This window comes from Hemicordylus capensis, chromosome 2 (genome assembly GCF_027244095.1).
Source record: "Hemicordylus capensis ecotype Gifberg chromosome 2, rHemCap1.1.pri, whole genome shotgun sequence".
Classification (NCBI taxonomy): Eukaryota; Metazoa; Chordata; class Lepidosauria; order Squamata; family Cordylidae; genus Hemicordylus; species Hemicordylus capensis.
In genome coordinates, this window is record NC_069658.1 from 321,973,327 (window position 1) to 321,987,584 (window position 14,258).

The 14,258-nt window shown below is 44.5% G+C and overlaps 1 protein-coding gene across 2 annotated transcripts in view; it reads left to right on the plus strand.

Moving 5' to 3' along the window:
* The window catches only part of DNAH1 (dynein axonemal heavy chain 1), a 280,454-nt gene that overhangs the window by 73,554 nt on the left and 192,642 nt on the right, over positions 1 to 14,258 (plus strand). For both annotated transcript variants that reach the window (XM_053298325.1, XM_053298327.1), the window contains 4 exons: positions 1,838 to 2,031; positions 7,658 to 7,883; positions 11,115 to 11,234; positions 12,273 to 12,355. In XM_053298325.1, the coding sequence (XP_053154300.1) occupies positions 1,838 to 2,031; positions 7,658 to 7,883; positions 11,115 to 11,234; positions 12,273 to 12,355 (623 nt within the window). The remainder of the gene's footprint in view (positions 1 to 1,837; positions 2,032 to 7,657; positions 7,884 to 11,114; positions 11,235 to 12,272; positions 12,356 to 14,258) is intronic.

The window sequence follows — 14,258 nt, forward strand, 5'->3', positions numbered from 1 at the left end:
GGGCAGCATTGCAAGGATATTAGAGCAGTGTTGCAGGCAGATATAGTGGTAGCACAATGCTTAAAAGTGGCATGCTAGATATTTGCATATCAGCCAACCTTTATCAAAAATGGTAATGTTACTGACTCTCCATGTGAAATCCACAGAAACTGAAAGCATATGAAAAGGCAGCCTAGCCATGCTGAGAAGTACTGTTTGCATTGTCTTTGTGGGAGAGGGACATGCCATTGTTCAGTTAATATATCCTGAGATAGAGGAAAGGAAGTTTTGACTTGATTTCACATCTTGGTATTTTCATGATTAGGGAAATGTTGGAGTAAGAGGATATTGCAAGAGGTGGATTTAGCTAACATTTAGCACGGAGGTAAACATGCCAAATTCTGATGAGAAGTGGTGGCAGTAATGCTGTAATTTGAAATCCTTGAAGCTATTACTACTGACACTGAAGTAGTGGCAATATATGAAATATGTCTAGAATATTTAATCGAATAACTGCTTTATAAAATGGTTTGTTGCAAATGTAAAAAAGAAAGCCTTTTTATAGCAAAGTTGAGATGTCTGTTATCTGACTATTGATATAAAGAAGGCTCTTTTAAAACTAAACGTTGCTAAAATGAGCTTCAAGATGACCTGAAGATTGCTTGTCTGTGGTTTTTGAAATGTGCTGTCCTAGATTTTGGTTACATGGGGATTGGGATCCTTTCCCCATCAGGAACTTTCTTTCATGATGTGCCTCCTTTAAATTCCCTCTTAAAGCATTGTTTGGAGAAGCTGCAATGGAGGGCACCACATGATCTCATGAAGATAGGAGACTATTAGTTGTACCTCTTGCTGTATTTGTAGGCCAAAAGGTCACATCAGGCCATGGTGCCTGACTAGCTCCCAGAAGTTGGGATAGGAGCTTTGCAACAATATGTAGCTAACAGAGATCAGCCGCAGTACAAATGAGGCAATATTTGATCACAAGACCAAGGGTTTTAACTGTGGCTCCATATATTATAGGCAGATCTTTGTATTTTGGCCCCCGCAAACATTTGTGGCATTCATAGTTTATACTGGAAAAACCCTGGTGTAAGAGGTTGGCAATGTTGGGCAGGCTGGCATCAGGGTTTATCATTGTTGTGCAGCTCTTGGTACCAGGATCCTCATATGGGCTCACTGCTGATCCCCGAGACCACATCTGTGCCATTAACCTTTCTGCAGTGGTGCAAGAACAACTCTCTCAGGGCCCACCCATGTAGTAAGGGTTCATCAAAGGCAGTTTGCCAAGGTCTCCCTGAAACCTAGAGTTAGGCCCTGGTAACTATATGTAGCACTACCTGTCTATGATTAGGGCTCTTGTTCCTTTGGATATATAAGTTTCTGCTAAGGTATTTGGTGCAAAGGTGGAACACTGTTGGTATCTATGCTAGTAAATGGATTTTCATCCTGTACAACTGCCTTGATAGAGACAATGGAACCAGACTGCCAGGGGCATAACTATAATAGGGCAAGGGGAGACAGTTGTCTGGGGGCCCACTGCCTTGGCCCCCCCCCAGAAGCAAGTCACATGACTGACTCCCCCAGCCATGCACCCGCCCGGGCTTCCTTCAGTTGTATTCATCCTCCGAAATTGATGTGAGTGTTAAGACCTGGAGCTACCAGAACAGCATGTCTTTCTCTAGTACCCTTAAATGACTTGCATTATACATATATAACATTTACTTCAGGGGGGAGGGGGGGCATTTCAAAATCTTGTCTCTGGGCCCACTCTAAACTTGTCTCAGGGCCCACTCTACGCCCCTGCAGACTGCAGTTCTGCTTCTGTTGAGTGGCTGTTCTTTTGGCTTTCTTTCAGTATGTGCTTGAAAACATGTTCATCTGTGGCATACCGTTATTGGAGTCCGTGGGCCTGCATGAGCCAGCTGTGGAAGAACTGCGCAATACTATCTGCACATGCATCCGTAAGGCACTAATCCCACTCCAGGCATATGCCAAGAATTATAAAAAATACTTAGAACTGAATAACCGTGATATCCACAGCCTACTAAAGTAAGTAACCTTTAAAAAGAAGAACAGGGACTGGAATAAGAGGCTCCTCTAAAAACTGGATGGGTCGATTAATGTATCTACAGCTCTGTGTTTAGAACCAAACTAAATGTGAAATTTAACACGTGCTTTGTAATGGGGTGGCTTCTTCTTCTTCTTCTTCTTCTTCTTCTTCTTCTTCTTCTTCTTCTTCTTCTTCTTCTTCTTCTTCATAGCATCTGTAGAAGGTCCTTATTTGTATTGGAACCATGGCATGGAGAGAAGAGGGCTTTGCCCATGTTATGGTCCCAATGATTGGGACACCTTGATGTTGCTATTTGTCCCAGGAGGAACATTTCCATTGACAGAAAAAGAATTTCAGTTAGTGGTTTAATGTGTTGGCTTAATCCCTCATTTTCTACATGGTTATTCAGGCTGATACCATGTGCAACAGAATGTTTTTACTGATTAGATAGCAACAGATCTGGCTTTGCCATTGAATTTGCACTCAAAAGGAACTGCAAGTAATCTCAGCTCTCTGACAAGTATGATACATGATTTCAAAGACCAAGTTTATGTATGTATGTATGTATGTATGTATGTATGTATTTATTTATTATTTAGAATATTTACGCACAACTTTTCAACAAAATGTCCTAAATAAATCAGTTTATTTAGTAAGATTGGACAATGAAAGCATTCTAAAACATTTTAATTTCAGAGTTTCCACTCTTGTAGGTCTCATCAAATTGAGTGTGTTGGCAGTTCCTGCCTTTTAGAACTCTCAGTGAAGAAGGCTATTACAGAGATGCTAGAAGCATGCTGATTTCAACATTCCTCTCCATAGCTCTTTTATTGCTATCTTTACTTCATTGGGCCCACAAGGGACTTGTGCCCTCTTTCCCCAGAAGTGTATTACGGAGCACCAGAACCAAGTACTGTAATGTAGTATGGGGAAAGGACTTCCTTTTATCTAGACAGATTATATCAATGACTCTGCCACATGCACATTTTACATGTTTAGGTGTACACTTAAAATTTTTGGGTGTACACCTATCACAGCCTGGTAGTAACCAGCCTCAATTAATGGGGAAGACAAACCAATCAACCTCTTGGTTCTCCTACCGTTTGGACTTTACCACTGCCATCAAGTGGAAGTCTTTATTCCCTGATTGCCTTCTCCAAACAGACCACAGTTATCTCTGAGCCCCAACAATAACTCAGAGTGGTGTGACAAATACATATGGGTAACAAAACTCAGAGACCACAGAGATCTAGAACAAAGTAATGTCTTTATATAAAGAAAAACGAAAAACAAACCACTCCAATTTAGATTCTTAGAAATAGTTTTATGATTGTTTAAAGCAAAGGCTATAAAACAAGGTAGGATAAACACATCCATTTATCATGTGTAAACTGTGCCCTAATGTCTCACCAGTTTCTCAGTTTCTGCAACAGCTTTCTCAGCCAGCTTTTTTCTGACAGTTCCACTATTTCTACCTTCTAAATCCTTCTTGTATGCTCCCTCCAATTCTAACTAGCAAGAACTAATCCATCTATTTTCCTTTCTCTATCCCTACAACTGAACAACTGGACTGAAGTCACTTAATGGCACAGTGGGCAAATGGCTTGATTATCAAGCCAGAGATTGCTGGTTCGAATCCTCACTGGTGTATTTCCCAGACTATGGGAAACACTTATATCGGGCAGCAGTGATATAGGAAGATGCTGAAAGGCATAATCTTATACTGTGCAGGAGGAGGTGATGGTAAACCACTCCTGTATTCTACCAAAGACAACCACAGGGCTCTGTGGTCACCAGAAATCGAAACCGACTTGACAGCACACTTTACAACTGAACTAAATTTGGTTCAAATCCGTTAGATGGCCCACGAGTTAGCCCATGTGCACCTGAAATGTTTACGTGTCTACCATTTTGAATCAGGGTGGATGAAATCATCACAGACTGTGTGTCACTACAAATGTACCTAATTTGGTTCAAATCAAATTGGTTCAAATCAGGCAGTCCACAAATTGGCCCATTTGCCTTTCAAAAGTTCACACATCCACCATTTTGGATTGGGGTCGATGACATCATCACAACTTATGCCATTGGGGCATCTCTGTGTCCCTACAGCTGTAGCAAATTTGATTCAAATTGATTAGGTAGTTCACAAATTAGCCCACTTGCACCTCAAACGTTTATGCATCCACCATCTTGAATTGGGGTGGACGACATCATTATAAATTATGCCGTTGAGGTGTCCCTGTGTATCATTCACTACAGCTGTACCTAATTTGGCTCAAATAGGTTAGACAGTCCACAAGTTAGCCCACTTGAGTCTCAAACATTCATGCATCTGCCATGTTGAATTGGGGTGGATGACATCATCACTACACAGTTGGGGTATCCTTATGTTTCCCTACAGCTGTTGTAAATTTGGCTCAAATTGGTTAGGCAGTTCACAAATTAGCCCACTTGCACCTCAAATGTTTATGTATCTGCCATCTTGAATTGGGGTGGATGACATAATCACAAAGTATGCCATTGAGGTGTCCCTATGTGTCCCTACAACTGTACCCAATTTGGTTCATATTGATCCAGGCCTTGTGAAGTTGATAGTGAGGAACAGACACACACACACACACGGAATGCTGGATGATCTTAGAAGCCTACTAAAAAGTAGGATAAAAAACTCTTATATATAACGAAAATATATAACTTTTTATAACTAAAACTACACACACACCCCACTCTCTCCAAATTAGCCAAATCAAGAGGACAGACTCTGTATACCTGAGTTAACTTCTTGCATTTAAGACTACATTTTTAACTTCAGAAGTTGACTCATCTCCCAAGCCAACCTTCTGACTTCAGGAGGTAACTCATCTCCTAAGGCAAACTTTTGACCTGCTTCTAAATAATATTTTCAGCTATATGTTACTCTGTAACTGACCACCAACAACAACCCTTTGAGGTGCTTCACACAATTACTGTGAAGCACTGGGAGGGTTAGTGTGGGGAGAGCAGGCTTAGCAGGTGCGTGGGCAACTTCTGGTCATATGGGGGCATCGGGGCGGCAGGGAGGTATGCTGCCACCCCAATGGGCTTTCCAAAAGATGGACGCCGGCAGGGGGAAGCGGTGGGAGGGGTAAGTGCACCCTTCCCTGCTCTTAAAGTGGCACCCCTGCTGCTGTCAAACTGGCAGAACTGCCGGTTCTTTGAGCTGGTTCGGAGGTCCATTAAGGACCATGCACATCCCTACTCTTCCTGACTACATGCTGGCTACTTTACATTTGAACATAAGGTGGCTCTGTTTGTGTTTAGTGGTTGCCGTGTGCTCAACTGAGCTATTAGTATTCCATCACAAGCTCACCTGACAACACAGAGATCAACAAGAAAGTCACAATTGTTTATTTTATTTCTGTACCGCCTTTCCAAAAGTGGCTCAAAGCAGTTTACATTAAAATATAATTATCACAAATGATTATATCACAATTATCACAAATAATAGGTAATACTCTATGAACTTGCAGAGAGGAATAGTCATCTTCCAACATTTACTGTCAAAGATAGAACAAAATAAACCATAAAGTAAGTCCTGAAAGCAGAGAGCACAAAGAGAGATTGATTGTGAGGCATCATGAGTGTTTGGAAGAACTGACTTGAAAGCTCAATTCCTGGATGGTGAGAGCAAAGTTTTATAGAACAGGAAAAAATTTTAAGGTAAAGAGGTGGAAGAGGATTATAAGGAAATTGCCTATAAACATTAAAATACAGATGAAAGGGAAAGAGAAATAAGAGAATTAAAGAGCCTGTGGAGTGCAAGCAGGAAATCAGAGTATGCAAAAGAAGATACTGTATAAAGATGATTTGCAAGATATGATTATGTAAGACTTTACATGATCTTACATGATTATGTAATATTTTGGTGATTATTGCAGTAAAGAAGCTGAATCTGTTGTGATGCAAGATAGGGCCTCTAAAGGGCCTATCTTTATTGTGATGCAAGATATCTTGTTGTGATACAAGATAGGACCACAAAAGGAAGGAAAGGCCTTCCCATCTAGCACTTTGGGCTGAAGAAATGTGTGAGTAGATCTGAAAGAGAAGATCCGTAAACAATGCAAGGGATTGTTAAAGGTTGCTCCACACATTACAGGTATTTTATTTGCCGTTGGGAAGGATGGAGATTTAGTATTCCATTTTGTGTACTGTTACATTTATGTGCTATGCTTTGAAATGGCTGCCTGGGGAAAATAATGAAGCTATTCACACGACCACGTGAAAGCAGGCTAATGCAGCCCAGCCCGCTTTCATGCGGTTGTGAGAACCACTGGGCTCGCGGGTGAGCCCGGTGGTTCTCTGGCAGCTAGCCCACCTAAACACCCCTCCCCTTAACCCAGGTTAGCCGAGCCAGAGCTCCTCTAACCTGGGTTTTCTGGTTGTGAGACGCTGCAGCGTCAAGCCTCCCAGCCTCAAGGGTCTCCCCAGCATGACCCACGCACAGGCATGTTGGCGACTTCTGGTCATATCTGGAAGATGAGGGCAACGGGGTGGCAGGGAGGTATGCTGCTGCCCTGATGGGCTTTCCAAAAGACGGACGCCAGTGGGGAGAAAGCGGCAGGAGGGGTAAGTGCACCCTCCCCCACTCTTAAAGCAGCACCTCACCGCCTTCAAGCCTCCCCATTGCAGTTCCGTGCACATCCCTAGTCAGGAGCTTGGAACATTGGTCCTGTGTTCCTTCATATTAGCTTAGCAGCTGAAAATTTTGCAGAAGCAATTAGAAGCAAAGAGTTAAGTGTGATCTGGGTTTAACAAATCTGAGTGCTGTACTTTCTACATTGTGGTATGGTTTCTGTTTCATTTGTGGGGAACATGTCTGCCCTGAACTTCTATACTTGGAGCTTTTGGGCCACAACCTCCATAGGTGATACCCCAGTCCTCACAGCCTTTCCTTGTGACATCAAAGGGTGGGGCTGATGTTCAGTTTTGACTAGCAATAGGTCTTGTGAGTATGACAGGCTTTAAGCACTCTTGATACACTTTTCTGAGAGTCCTGCACTCCACTCTTCCTTTTGCACTTTTTGCTATATCTCTTCCTGCCTCTGGCCTCCCTTTTCCTGCTTCATATGATGTCACTGGCTGATCTGCTTTCATGTCACTGTGACTTTCATGGGCTCTCTGGCTACCTTAGTTGCTCTGATGTCACGGAGAAGCTGACAAGTCTGATCAGTGATTGGAATTGCAATGTTGAGGTTGCGTGTCAATTATAGCTACAGTCTGCTCCTATGTTCACTTACCTGGAAGTAAGTTCCATTGGTTTCACTAGAATTCATTTCTGAGTAAACATACATAGGGTCTGGCTGCATACCCTCTCATCTATGACAATACACCATGGATTTCTGAAGGACACCCGAGAACTGAGTGCTTTTGAATGGTATCCAAGCTGCAAGTGCAGATCTGCTGAATGGCCTCAAAGCCTTTCACTAGAAAGGAGCTGTTGCATGCTGTTTGTAAATTGTTTTTGTTGCTCTCACTACTTATGAATATCTGTACAAATGTGAATTCCTTCTGGAGCAATGTGCAAATCCATAGCTATGCTGTTGGACTGAGTCTTCCTTTAATAGAATTTCTGTATATTTCTAGGGGATATGAAATCCAATGTCCCCCTGCTCAAGAAGTGAGAGAGATCGTAAACAAGCATTTGGCAGAAAAGGAGATGCTGGACAACAGTTTGCCAAGCTATGTGGTCATTGGTCCCTTCTATCTCAGTGTTGAAGCTGTAAGACAAAACCTCTCCAAGAAGTGCAAAGCTTTGGCCACCTCTATGCTGGACATACTGGCCAAGAACTTACACATCCAAGTGGAAGATGTGAGTTTCATACTTGGTACTCATACTATGGAGGAGAAACCAGAGAAGTAATTTTGTAGCCACTTATAGAAATTCCCAGTTACATGGCAGCTACAAAAAATATAGGTGCAGTCAGAACAGCACTTTCCATCAGGGTTTTAGCATTGAGCCAAATGGCACAAGCCCCATTGTTTGGCTGGGAGCCCCATATCTATTAGCTGCTTGCACCCTGTGCTATTGCACCCAGCAGCAACCCAGCTGATGGGAACAGGAGACAGGGTGGCAGGCAGCCCCCCTTGAGCCCAGCAGCTTGTGCTTGTGCCCAGCAGCAACCCAGCTGCTGGGGTCAGTAAGGCCAGTGGGCGACCCAGGCTTGGTGGAGGTGGCCACAGGCAGCTTTGGCACCCAGAAGCAATGCAGTTACTGGGCATGGGGAGCGGTAGCAGACAGGCCTTGTGCTAGCAGCAACCCAGCTGTTGGGCATTGTGGAAGATGCAACGGGCAGCTCTCCTACCAGCAACAATCAAGAAGTTGAGCATGGTGAAGGGGTGGTGGGCAGCCATCACATCTAGTGGCAGCACAGCTGCTGAGCATCATGGAGGGGCAGCAGGTGGCTCTTGTGCCCAGCAGCAATGCAGTTGACAGGCATGGTGAAGGGGGTGGCAGCAGAAGGTCCTTATGCCCGATGGCAACACGGCTCCTGGGCTTAGTGGAGGGGTGGCAGGTGGCCATCACACCCACCAGCAACACAGTGGTGGAGGGGGCAGCAGACAACCCTTGCACTCAGATGCAGATGAGCTGCTGGGCTCGGTGGAGGGGTGGCAGATGGCTCTTGCAGCCAACGACAGCTCAGATGATGGGTACAACAAAGAGGGCAGCAAGTGCTCCTCATGCGCAGCAGCAACCTAGATGCTGGACCTTTTGGAAGGGGCAGCGAAGGGGTGGTGTGTAACCCTTGTTCCCAATGGAAGCCCAGCTATTGAACACGGGGGGCAGCCTTCATGCCCAGTGATAACCCAGCTGCTGGGCATGGTGGAGGGTTGGTGTGTGGCCTTCACGCTAGGGGTGTGCATGGAACCGGCTGGCCTGGTTTGGTTTGAGTGTGAAGTGCACTCGAACCTGACCAGACCAGTTCAGTCTGCCCCCGCCCATTCGGTCCGGTCCAGGTGGGTTCACGAATTTTTTCTTTCTATATATATATTTTAAATTATTACCTCTTCCTAAAGGCCACGGGGGGGGGGGCAGTCCGTGAAGGTTCCCCCTCCCCCTGCCAGCCTCGTTTATCACTGCCGCGGCACGTAAAAACTTCCTTTTTGGGCCTCTGTAATTTGGTGCAGTGGCCTCTGTAATTTTGGGCCTCTGTAATTTGGGCCTCTGTAATTTGGTGCAGTGGCCATTTTGCCTGCCACTGCCATGTGAGGCCCTGGCATGGCCCAGGGCCTCGCAGAGGTCATTTGTGCATGCACAGCGGCCATTTTTAAAATAAAAAATATGACGCCGTGCATGCTCAAATGACCTCTGCGAGGCCCTGGGCCATGCCAGGCCTCACAGAGGGCATTTACGAATGTGTGGCGGCAGGCAAAATGGCCACCGGGCTGAATTATAGAGGCCCAAACGGGCCAAAAAGGAAGGTTTTATGGGCCACGGATAAATTAGGCCAGTGGGGGGAGGTGGAACCTTCCCGGACCCCCCACCCTGCAGCCTTTAGGAAGCCCTCCGAAGGGGCTAGAGGTAATAACTTTTTTTAAAAAAAATGCACGAACTGGCACGGGGGTTCGGTTCCGGTCCAGACAGAACCGGGGTGTGGGGGGTCGGTTTGACTCCAAACCCCTGAACTGAACCACCAAACCAGTTCTCACATCCCTACTTCACACCCAGTGGCAACCAGCAGTTGAATATGGTGGAAGTTGATGGAGGGGGTAGCACTGCAGGCAGCCCTCATGCCCAACAGCAAACCACCTGTTGAGCATGGTGGAGGGGGTAATGGATGGGTCTTGTGACCAGTAGCAACCCAGCTGCTGGGCTCAGTGGAGGAGGTGATGGTGATGGCCCAGGAGTAGGAGCTGGGTAGTCTCCTCTAAAAGTGGCAGCTGGGTTGCCACTGGGAACAAGGGTCACACACCATGCTTTTGCTGCTCCCTCCATAATGCCCAGAAGCTTTGGTTACGCCTCTTTAAAAAAACCCTTCTTTTTAAAAACATTTTTTTAAATGTACTGCAGCAAAGCCGCTTAAAAGAAACAAAAAATGAAGGTTAAGGGGTGAGATACTAATGCACAGTAAAATCCATCTCCCCAGTGTCATATGGTGGCAAAGCCACTGTAAGAAGCAATTGCAAGGAGGACAGGTGGAATCTGAAAATAAAACAAGTACTGTGGGCCAAACTTACTAGCTATAGGAAGAATGTCCTGGTGAATAATGGCTTCAGAAAATAGAAGCACATTTTGGTTTGCTTTAAAGAGCATGAAAAGGGTTAACTATTAAAATGGGACGGGAGCAGCAAGGCTGTGGGCCTGAGCCAGGTCTTGTGGGCCAGGCCGTGGATCTTTCACCTCTGACATACATTTGAGGATGATTTTGATAGGAGATATAAATAGCCAATTAATTCAAGCGATTCTGCGCAACAGGGGCAGATCCAGTGCACAAAGCATCAGCTAGAAATATTGATGGCTCATTTGTTGCAATCTCCTAAGTACATTTCTCTATAAAACAATTCTATTATTGTTATTATGTGCAGAACAATTCTATTATTATTATTATTATTATTATTATTATTATTATTATTATTATTCCTTATAATTCACTGTCTTCTTCTGATAGTCACAGTTAGCTTGCTGAAGTCAGACGTTCAGATCTTGAGGCCCAAAGTCCACATCATGTGGAATGCTTGGCTGCCCTGCCCAGTGCTTCCTTTCTACTTCTCCAGAGAAACATTTGGCTGAAGAAGACACACCATGTGATCTTGTTATGGCCAGAGTTTCTCTGTGGAGAGGGGGATGTTGAGCACAGTGATATGGAATACATCTTCTTTAACTAAATGTTCCTGTGGGGATGCAAGGAGGAGGTGCTTGGGGGTGCTGTACTGGACAGCAGCCATGTTCCCCATAATGTGTAGTTCAGCCTGTATTTCAGGGGTGTTTGGGTACAGTGGTCTCATAGGAATATCGCTCTTTTACTTTTGACTTGGTTAACTAAATATACCTACTATTCATTTCATCCTCAGCATTTGCAGATTCATTACATTTTCTCTACAGATCTGTGAAGCCTTCAAAGCCATCAGTCGGAAAATTTATGAAAAACCCAACAGTATTGAGGAGCTGGCTGAGCTGCGGGAGTGGATGAAAGGAATCCCTGAAAAGCAGAAAGCACAGGAGGTAAGATCCATGTGGCCAAAGAGGTAGGATCAAATCACTGTATAATGGGTAGATAACAAAAATAGCTAGTGCTGCATATTATCTAGAACAGGAAGTGCAAACTCATTTAATTGAATCCTCTTATGTTAGTGAAAGAGTTTGCAAGCTCTCACGTACACAGGAGTTCATCAGGCAGAATAGGAAGGTATTATTTAAATGACACACTGTACATATGTTGTCTATTCCCTATTCCGTTATTTTTAAGTGAGTTGATGTAGATTGTTGAAACAAATGTGTGCTATTCGTGCATATTATGCCTGCCAAATCAATTAAGCTATTATGTAAAATTTTGCCAAGACTTCTTCCAAGCATCTGCATTGTAGTGTGTGGATGCATGTATGAACAAACATTGTGTCTCTTAATTGGGCTGACAGCTGTCTAATGATCAATTCTGTTCATGGATTCAAGTACAGAGCATGCAGATCTCTAAGGATGGGTTTTGCGGGTAACAGCAAAAAGTAGCTAAAATGTTGTCTGTATTGGAATTGCTTATCCCTTCTTTTATTATTCAAAGCTGCTAATTCAGTATTTATTTGTGGAGGCTGAATATTGGCATATTCATAAATATTAATGTTTTCTAGCAGTAAAGGTATTGATCTTGATTCCCTACTCATATCTGTTTTTTATCAAGTTGGTGTGACCATGCAGGTGTTGGTGGAGTTGTTACTGTTTGACACTACTAGTACAATGTATTGTGGGAGTGCAATAGTTCATAGGACCTAGCAAGCCTTAAGAACCTTGTGAAATCTCAAGCCCAAGCCAAGGTTTCTCAAGGCTTCCCTGTTCTTCTGAGTAACTTGTGTTATTGCATCCAACAACTATGATAGGTGTATTCTTACTCCCTCTCTCACTGTAGCAGAATCCCACCAAACTCAAACATTTCACTGATATGCAGAACTTTTGTACCATTATAAAATTTTTACCAATAAAATGAAAATGTGATCATGTATGTAAAGTGTGCCTGTCTGTCTCAATCCCCCTCTATCTGTCACTATGTAGGAGTTGATAAGTAAGGTCATGGAAGAATATGAAGTCATGGAGGAATTCCTTTACAATTTGACTCAAGATGACTTCAATGACAAGTAAGCACAAGGCATTTTCCCTGCAGTCAGAGCAAGACCTTTGGCTTCAGTTACCATATTTTCTGCCTCTGGGCTTTATTTACACATCAGAAGGCTTCAGCAAATCTCTTCAGGCAGCCAGAGTAGATGTCCACTGAACTGCCTTATTCAGATGCAGAAGCTGTGGTGGTACCAGCCCCCAGGCCTGGGATTAAGACAACATTGTAGTTTCTGACCTTTTTGTCCCATCCCCCCTTCCCCTGCAGTAAACTTGAGGCCTTTCTTTTGCCTTGTTTTTCATGAATTCATTGGCTGCACAGTGTGAGATTGTTAGGCTGCCTATTTCTGTGCAAATATATAACACTCACAGGGATTTGAAAATTTCTTAGGGGTATCAGTTGTCTGCCAGGCTGCTGCCACAGCTGATGTGTCATAAAGCAAGTCAGGCATCCAATCTGCAAGACACTATGTACCTATAAGGAGACAGAGTCTCTGCCCCACAGTTGATAAATAGGCAAGGAAGTGTGTAGAGAGATAATGAATTGTTCATTACTGACAACAGGTCAGTGGTAGAACTGAGCCCAGAGCCCAGATGTTCCTGAATGCTAATCAACCAGTACTGTGGAGAGTGGACTGTGATGCTTTATACTGTTTTTCTGCTCCCCAAGGGAAGGTGCTAATTAGGGAAGGCAAGTCTTCAGGACCTTGGAGAGTTCCAAGGCAGCAAGTTGATCTGAGAGACTCTTGGCCCTTACTACCATGTTTTCCACAGGTTCCACCCCTCTGTTGCAGAGTGTAGATCCTTAAAGGGGCTATAGATCCTCAGGGGGCAGCCCAAGTCTGGAGCCAAGCATTTCCCTATCCCTCAGCCACCTTTTGCCTGATGTATCCCTTGTGTTGGTGAGCAGGTACTGAAAGATGAGAAATTCCTGGTATGTCCAGCTCTGCCCCCTCATGTGAATCCAGCTCAATGTGGACCATCTCTAAGGGTCCATGTTTGTTTTGGTTCCCAGAGCTCCTCCTTGGCTGCTGGAGTCTGGGTCCTGCACTTCAGCAGCTGGAGTTGGTGCTGGGGATTTTCTGGATGTTCCCCCTTGGGATCTGAGTCATGCTGTTGCTTGTGGTCCAGGCCATGACTGATACTGGATGAAAAGCAACAAGATCTGGATCATGATCCATTGGATCATTAGAAAAAATGGGTTCTGCGCCTGTGCAGGAACCTCTCGGCCTGATTAGGTAGCTCCTCGCGCTCTCCCAACTGCCTGCTTGTGCCTTGCTTCTGTTTATATGTGGTGGTTGGGCATCTGCTAGTCAGTTTCATTTTGACCACCAGAGTGCTCAGACCTTGACTAGGCTCCTCGGGTCTTTAGAGACAAATTATCTTTCTCAATAGGAAACAAAACATCTCACCAAATATTGCTGCTTTCACTGTGACATTGAAAGAAATGAGTAGCATTTGACATTGAAAGAAATAAGTATTGTTTGACTGAGCGATCAGGCTGCTTGGTCTGAGCGAAAAGGAAAGCCAAAACCAGGCTTTAAAGCCTTAGTAATGGAGGCAAAAACAACCTTTAAACACTGTATGAAATGTCAGGCGAAGCTCCCGACTACAGACCACCATGATGCCTGCCTTTTATGCTTGGGAGAAGGGCATAATACCACAACTTTTGAAATCTGTGTGTGTTTTAAAGGCAAACACTAAAGAACAGAGCCCTACACCTCAGAGCTGCCTTATGCGATGAGGCATTGTGCCCGCCCATGCTGTGCCCGAGCTTGCCTTCGACATCAGCAGGAGCCTCGATTTTGACCTCGAAGCCGGCTGACCGGGGATCTGCCAAGCACAGGCATTCTCTGCTGCTCTGGGTCCAAGGGTGTCTCACAGATGGTTATCCTCACCCACATGACTCCAAGGCAGGACTATGCA